The following is a 7,959-nucleotide window of genomic DNA, read 5'->3' on the forward strand; positions in this document are numbered from 1 at the left end:
ACATCCCAACCTGGTGTAAATCTGACTGTAAATCAACATGGTGAACAGATGGATTTCTTCATTTGGCATCCCTATAGACGAAAGCATAGGATTCCCCCTCTCTCCCCCCGGTATACAGGGATCACAGTTGACTCATCTCTGCGTGAAAATTGCCACGATTCAAATCACTTTTTTGGGGAAGTTTGCCTTTTCATGGTGAACAAGGGGGAATTAAGTATCTCCTATGAGAGAACACAGAAAAAGTTTAAGGCTTTTTTTCCCCCCCACTAAGTTAGAAACTCTAAAGATCCAAATAACAATCAGGCTGTGCCTTGTGAAACACCAAAGCAATTACGTTAGTGTTTGAGTGCTTTTTCTTAAAATTGGGCCACACATTGTATTGTCCCACAGCCTCACGGTGGTCAGTGCTACTGCATTTCATCAGTACTGTTTTTGACCTAACAGTTGAAAGTAGAAAAAAAAAGAAAACACAAAGTGAGAGATGTTAGAATTGACCTTATTTGCTAGAGTCTGCTGTATTTTCTGCGGGATGTTTGTGGCATCCTCGTTCTCTGCACTAACCCTACTTAAAATGCATTTGTCCAATTAACAGAAACTCCTGATCCCAGAGTTAAGCACCATTAGTTCCAACAGAGGTGTTTTTATCTTGTTGTGATGCAAGGACAGGTCGTTCTTACCTGGGATGAGCGCAGTGAGCAGGCTGGGAGTAAGCCTGGAGGCCACTGTGGCAGTACTAAAACCGTTCTTGACTTGATTGCCCTTGGGTAAACCAGGGGAATATATTCAGAGTTCTAAATAGCATCTGCTTGGTGATTTCCATTAAATACGTTAGTCTTTTTTTTTTTTTTTTTTTTTTTTTTTTTAATTTTCATTTATGGATATTTTTTATTTTTTGATAAGAGATTTGTGGGCTCAAATCTGTGTTTATTATGCCCTAGATTGGCCTGTGGTTGGGGAAAGTGGCTGGACGGATGAAAAAAAAACATGCATGTATCGGGTTAAATAGCTGTTAGGAGCATCAATGCCTGGCCAGTGGTGCAGAAATTTCCTTCCGATGCTTCTGTTTCCCCCTCCTCCCCCCACCTGATCCCCCTTTCTCTTCACTTCGATTATTTACAGTGAATCTCGGCTGAGGGAGAGAAACTGGGTGCTTGTGGCAATGAGGATGCACGACTTCGGCAACGTGCTGAAAACCCAAGGGCCATCCAGTGAGTTATCCGGGTTAAAGGGAATGGAGAGGAGAGCATCAAAAAGTGTATAGTAGAGCCAGTAGTGAGCCTGAGGCATGTCACGGGAGAAAATTAGCAGGTAATTATCGCCCTAAAGATTTTTACAGTCTCTTCATTATTTGGACTTAATTAACTGAGAAAGGGGAAAAACTGCAGCCTGATGAGGTTCTTTGGCTTAAGGAGGGGTCCGTGGGAAGGGTTCTGCGTAGAAGACTGTGTTCAGCTGAATTAAGGCTATAAAAATAATCTACGTCTGGTTAGAATTGAAAAAGAAAATTTGAGATGTATCACTTCGCGGGATCCTGCAAAGTGGGTTTTTTGGTTGGTTTTTTTTTTTTTTTTTGTTTTTTTTTCTTTTTAATTGTTGTTGTTCTGAGTTTGATTGCTCATAGCTGCGGGTATGCAATGCTATTTTGGCTTTGCATTACGCATCGCTATCGGTGAATTATCGCAACGGTTACCACCATCGCTGTTAAATACACGCATATGTATTTAACGCACGCAAACACATCGGCATTGCCGCGTTGCCCAAAGGGGGAACGTCTCCGCAAGATTTGGGAACAGGGGCGGATTAACTCCCCAGGGATCGGTGCCAAGGAGCGAGTGCGCACGGGAGACACGGGAGCAGCTTGGCACTGCGGCTGCAGTCGTCAAACGGAGGCAAACTTCGCAGCGGACAGGGAGGGGGAAGGAAAGCAGATGTCGGAGCAGCGGCTGAAGCCCGAACGGTGCTCAGAGCGGGGCTGGCAGCTGCGGGCTGTCTGCCCGTCCGGCGGCTGCTGAGCGGTGTAGGTTTCGCCACCGGCTCGCGGTGTGACTCTGCTTTTTCGTCCGGCCGGGGGGGGGGGGCCTCCCCTTTTTGAGAGGTGCTGGACTGTGTTGCTCTGCGGGTTTCCCTCCGAACCTTCGCTGCGGTGCTCGGTGAGAGCCTCCCGACGTCCCCACAGAGCGGGGGAGGCGGTGGGAATCGAGTGAGGGGGCCGGGGCCTGCTAATGGGAGTGGAACCTCGATCTCAAGCTGCAGCGCTGATTGAAAAGGGAAAGAATATCACTTAGATATTGATATTAAAAGAGATATTAAAAGATTAGATATTAAAAGAGTGAATTAATTGCATCAAATCATCTGAAAACAAAACAAAACAAACGAACAAAACCCCCCCAGAAGTCGGTCCTCTGGTTTTAGAAGAAGTTTGGAGCTGGTGCCTTGTTGTTTCGAGTTTGCTCTGTGCCCTTAGAGACACGAAGCCAGGGCCAAGGACAGCCGAGCTGGCTGCCCCGCTCCGCTCCCGGCGCTGACAACGAGACGCTCCCCCCGCCCAGCACGACTGCGCGCTGCGTGCCCCCAGTGCCGCACGCACCGGTACGGGGAAACATAGAGGCAGGTGAAGAGAGGAGAGAAAAGCAACGCACGGAAGTGTATGAGCATAAAAATACTTCTATGTGTTTTAAGCACCAGCGTGACCTATGTTGTAAAAGTCTTTGAAGCTCTGTTGTAAGGTGAAAAATTTTCGTGGTTTTTTTTTTTTTTTTTTTTTTTTTTTCGCATGGGAAACGCAACGCTCTTCTCTGCGAAAAGCTGCCTTTTTTTAGCGCCGGTCCCCTTTGCTTTCTGTGGCTCACGGAAGAACACGCGCAGGTGAGTTTTTGCTGCCGTCCGCAGTGACCAGGGGCCGCCCCCCGCAGCCCCCCGATGGTGAGCCGTGTTACCAAGGACGTGCGAGAGTTGCGTTTGGTACACGGGAGCCCAGGGCAGTGCCCGCCTGTCCCACGCGTAAGTGCGCACCCCGCGTTGCTCACGCTGAAACAGCAAATAGTCTCGGGAGGAGCTAGCACAGCGTATGCGGAGGGACAGCAGCTCTGCCTCTGACGTTAAACAATTGAGAAGGTTGCTTAGGGAGTGTCCCGTTTTGCCTACGCGTTTTTATTTCTTCAGTGAGAGTAAAGCTTCCCTGCGCACAGCAAATGTCCCTTGCATAGAAAATAACGTAAGAGATGATTAAGGGTGGGTTACTTCGTTGGGAAAATGATTGGGGCTTAACTTCAGGCTTAGAACGATGAAGAATCATCCCCCAGTTCTCAAACAAAAAAGCGTTTGATGGGTGGGAAAGAACTCCACTCACCTGACTGCAGTTGCTTTCACCTTGGCTCCCTGTTAAGTCTTATCAGGACAGTTTTGATGAAGGAGAATGGCTTACAGTGTGTATCGTTTTCATTTATTTAGGGGTGAGGGCTTCCCCCCGTGATGCACTGTAAAAGATAGGCAATGCAGGGTTGTGTGATGGCGCAAAGAGTCCAGGGAAGAACTAAAATGTTTGTATGCTATATGTACACTGAATGCCTCTCTATAAATAGATATGTGGTTATATATATAATTTTCGTATACATAAGGTATTTTAAATTTGGTTGTAATGTGAAGTACAAGAATGGCAGAAAAAAAGAAGAGAACCGTGGGTAGGGAGAGAGGTGTAGAAATGGATGGTTGTTCCCCCTTCCTGCACATTTCTGTCTGCAGTACTGCGTGTTTCTCACATGTTTCCCCTAATTACCAGAAAGAAAGTTCTTCCGTGCTCTTGCTGGATTTGGTTTAGTAATCAGCCCCCATATGAGTCACACGGAACACGCAATCCCACTGCCGCATGAGTGACAGCTAGCCGACGCTCTGGCTTCTCATTGTCCCTTTAAAACCTGAATCCAAGGATAATGATTTATCAAACTCTTATTATCACAAAAATGTCAAACGAAGGGCACCTTGCTATGCACTGACGCAAACCCAGTCTTTCCCACGGAAGTATAGAAGCTTTGCTCTGGACTGGGCAAAATCCAGTCCATCAATTGCCTGTACTGCAGCTTTTACCTCTACCAAGTCGATCCGTTGCCATTTAAGACGTGGTAAGCGCTCCATTTCTTTTCTTTGAAATTTAGAAGGACTGAAGGGAGGGGGAGGTTCGTGGTTGAATTTGGTGCTTATGTTGGTTCTCGGCCACTCGTTCGTTGTAGGCAGGGAGCGATGCCGACGGAGCTGTCCGCGGTGCTGGGGAACTGTCCGCGGTGCTGACCGTGGACCCGCCGCTGAGTGAAGGCTCCCGCAGCGCGGGGTAGGGCTGCTGCTAGGCGGTGGGCGCGCGGGGCGGAGGGTGGGGGGGTATGGGGAGCCGTCCGTGCCGTGCTGGGGCAGGGAATGAACCCTCTCCCCCTCCTGCCCTGCTGCTACGGGTCGGGAGATGGGATTACGGTGTAGAGAACTTGCAACGGAAAGGGCGATGGGTAGTTCCGTGAAACCTCGCTGTGTGTAGGTCTGAAATGAGGGTACGTTTTCTAAAGACAGTTTTTAACAGAGAGAAAAGAGAGGGACCATCTGCAGTCTTCTTGAGGTAAAAGAAGAGAAGATGTGTTTTAAAATATAATTTTAGATTGATGGGAAAGGCAGGTGGATGGGAATGTCAGTACTCTGTTTAGCCTAGAGGGAATGTTTAAAAATAAACTTCAGAGGTGTGCAAATAGAAAATGTTAGAAAAATAAGAAGGAAACCCATCTGTTACTGGTCATAATTGCTCTGTTGTGGTGTGGTTATTTGCCTGTTTCACTGCCTTGCTGCTGGGTTTTGGAAGGTGGCAGACAGCTCAGAAACACTCACTAGCACTATTTCACTCGTTTTTTAACATCTCTGCCTGCCTACAGGGCAGCTTGTCTATTGCCTGTATTAAAAAAGATAAAGGGGAGCGAGAAAAGCCAATGTGCATTGTTGAATGACAGAAAGGAAATGGGGCGTAAAATTAAAGAATCTTTCTACACTGGTGATAGGGAAGGGAGCATCCTACACTCGTGATATGAAACTTAACGAGGTCTGGCAGAGCAGTGCTGTAGAAACATTTATCTAAAACTCGAATTGTGGGTTTCCAGCCGCTGTTTTTTTTGTTTCGTTATCGTTTCTGACTGTTTTCTCCCAGAGTATTAATGTTGAATGAGAGAGCAAGCAGAGGAACTGGGACACCTCGAAATTCACCAAAGCTCTTTATTTTTTATTTTTTGTTCTTTATTTTTTTCCACCAAATCCAAATTTTCTAGTGGGCACATTCTGAGCCTGAGGAAATAAATCAGTAAAATCTCTGCAGTCCGAACATTTTTATTATTATTATTATTATTTTAATAAAATATGTGACATTGTTATTTCAGGATTATACCAGCCAAAGGGATATGAACAGGCAGGCTGTGAACAGTCCTGAAACAGTTCCTCCTGGACCAAATGAAGGTGCAGGAGTCACAAGAATCAGCCCCGAAAACGAGCCACAGAACGCCCCACTGCAACCCCCTGCCGCCATGGCTCGGCTCCCACGATCGCTCTCCAACGACTACAAAACGCTTCTCTCCGAAGAAACCAAACAAAATGATTTGGAGAGGACGAAAGTCGGAATCTGCAAGCTCAGCAGCACCCCGGTGCAAGCCAACTCCACGCTCCGGAGGGAATCTGCTGAGACCTTTCAGTACAAGCAGGTGGCCGGGGCAGCGGCTGCCGGGCAAGCTGTGATCCCTCACTGCAAAATTGCCGCTTTGCAAAGCACGGACGGGGACGGTAACCCAGCTCTGGGTAAGAGCACTCTGGAGCAAAACAATGCCAAAAGCACCTGGGTGACCTTGAGCCAGAGCACCGTGGTACTGGGTACAGATGGCAACACCTCTGTTCTTCCTGGCAGAGTGGAAGGGGTAAGTTCCCCCTTGCGGGATTTCTCGACCCCCTGAGGGAGTAAGAGATCATCTGGGGCGGAAGCTCTAATGGGAGCGGACCCGACAAGTGGGGGATGGGGCTGCTCAGTGAGGAGGGGGAAAGAGAAAAGCGGAGAGAGGGCAGCAGATAAGCTGCTGTGTCGCTGGTGGTCGTTAATAACGAGATATCGGTATAAACGCCGATCAATAGCTCTCGACTCATTCCCGTGTGCTCGACGAGCCGTGCCCTCCAGGCTCCGATGCTGCCTGGGACCACTGGGAGAGAAGTTCCTTGTGCTCTACCTGAGTCTGCCCCAAGAGAAAGAGCAGAGAAGGAAATTTGGGGTCCTTGGGCATCCCTTTGCTCCGGCGCGAGGTTCTGCAGCCTTCACGGGCTGTGCACTCTGCGCACGAGGTGTCGCCCACCCGAGCTGAACGCCCCGGAGCCAAAAATAGGGCCAAATCAATCAACCGAGACCCCAAAACGTCACACCCTGCCCCTTCGCTCTGAAGTGATTGACATTGGCGAAGTGGGAGGCAGGAAAGGAGCACCCCACCCTCATCGTCCCTACCGACCCGCAGAGCCGGCTTTATCCTGAAAGGAGAAGTGGGGAGGTTTCATTTCGCAAAAACGATTTTTAGTTTTCTCGGGGTAAAAGACTGAGCCCGCAGGAACGGGCGGGGACCCCCGAGGGCACCCCGGAACTGCAGCCGTGAGGATCCCGCTCCGGGGACTGAGCCTGGCAGCTCCCCCCACCCCCTCCCCACTCCCCCCCTCCTCTTCCCCCCCGGGCCAGAGATGCGCATTGCAGGGGTTGGAGCTTCGGAAGGGAAATGTCGGGCAGAGCCCTGTGCCCTTCGCCCCAGGGGAAGCACGAAGGGAGAGGGGGGGGGGGGAAGAACTAGACAGGGGGTGCATACACGTAGCCCCACACCCACCACCTCCCTTCCCCTGGGGGCAGCCGCTAATTGCGATGGTTGTTTGCCACCGTGGCTGTTTTCCGATCTTCCCCCTTCGTTTTTTTTCCCCCTTTAGGAAGACGATATAGGGGATGAAAACAAAGCCCGAGGGAACTGGTCCAGCAAGCTGGATTTCATCCTCTCCATGGTGGGTTATGCAGTGGGGCTGGGCAATGTCTGGAGGTTCCCGTACCTGGCCTTTAAGAATGGGGGAGGTAGGATGGCTTTTTCCTGTCTCTCTTCCTGCAGTACCGTACGTGGATGAGCTGGGAGCTGCCCCCGCCCCTAGGTGGGGAGAAACCCGAGGGGAGCGGAGGCTGGGGTCGGGCAGTCGCGTACGTGCCCGCAGCATCAGATCGAGTGCAAATCCTTACTGTGCTTTCCGTTTGGTTGGGTTTTCTGTTATTATTATTCCTACTGAAAAGCTGGTGGTCAGCAGGGAAGTTACAACGAGATTTCATTCGCATTTTCCGTTTAAGAAAAAAAAAAAAAAAAAAAAAAAAAAAAAAAGCAAACGAAACACACACGAAAAATAAAAAAAAATGCCAAGCAGGAGAGTGAAGGGAACGAAGAGCGAACGACGAGTCGCTCCAGCCGCATCCCTCACCCAAATGGTCCCTGATGTCGGGACGGGAAAACGGCAGGGGAGGGGGGAGAAAGAGGATTCCAGGACGCAGGTGGAAGCAGAGTCAATATTCGTCTTATTTTGAGCTGTTTGAGGATTGGTCTTAACGCAATTGGTGACAAATCGAAAAATACTCTTCGGAAATGCTGTGCGGCCGAATGGAATCATCGCATATGATTCTAGGGGAGAAGATTTGGAAGGGTTCACAAAAGGTTAGCGGTTCACAAAAGGAAGAAGTTGTGCCCGCAGAGGCTCCATTCAAACTCCAGTCGGCGTTGCCCACCCGCTGCAGCTGCCAGCGCAGCGCTGTGGCACGGGGCTCTTGGTGCTGAGGTCGTGTTAAGCAGCTGCATCGCCCCCGTGAGGGCTGCTTTGTGCCACAAGTAGCGGTTTAGAGGATATTCATCTTTAAAATACAGATTAAAAAGTTGTGCAGGTTTTTTT

At 49.4% G+C, this 7,959-nt stretch overlaps 1 protein-coding gene across 1 annotated transcript in view; it reads left to right on the forward strand.

Moving 5' to 3' along the window:
* Positions 1-5,765: 5,765 nt before the first annotated feature.
* SLC6A5 (solute carrier family 6 member 5) overlaps positions 5,766-7,959 on the forward strand; it is a 24,804-nt gene continuing 22,610 nt past the window's right edge. The window contains exons 1-2 of the mRNA XM_042837251.1: positions 5,766-5,940; positions 6,965-7,105. Coding sequence (XP_042693185.1) covers positions 7,036-7,105 — 70 coding nt within the window. The 5' untranslated portion in view covers positions 5,766-5,940; positions 6,965-7,035. The remainder of the gene's footprint in view (positions 5,941-6,964; positions 7,106-7,959) is intronic.

Source organism: Centrocercus urophasianus, unplaced genomic scaffold, assembly GCF_019232065.1.
Source record: "Centrocercus urophasianus isolate 14NV4802_14NV808 unplaced genomic scaffold, USGS_Curo_1.0 seq_7, whole genome shotgun sequence".
Lineage (NCBI taxonomy): Eukaryota > Metazoa > Chordata > Aves > Galliformes > Phasianidae > Centrocercus > Centrocercus urophasianus.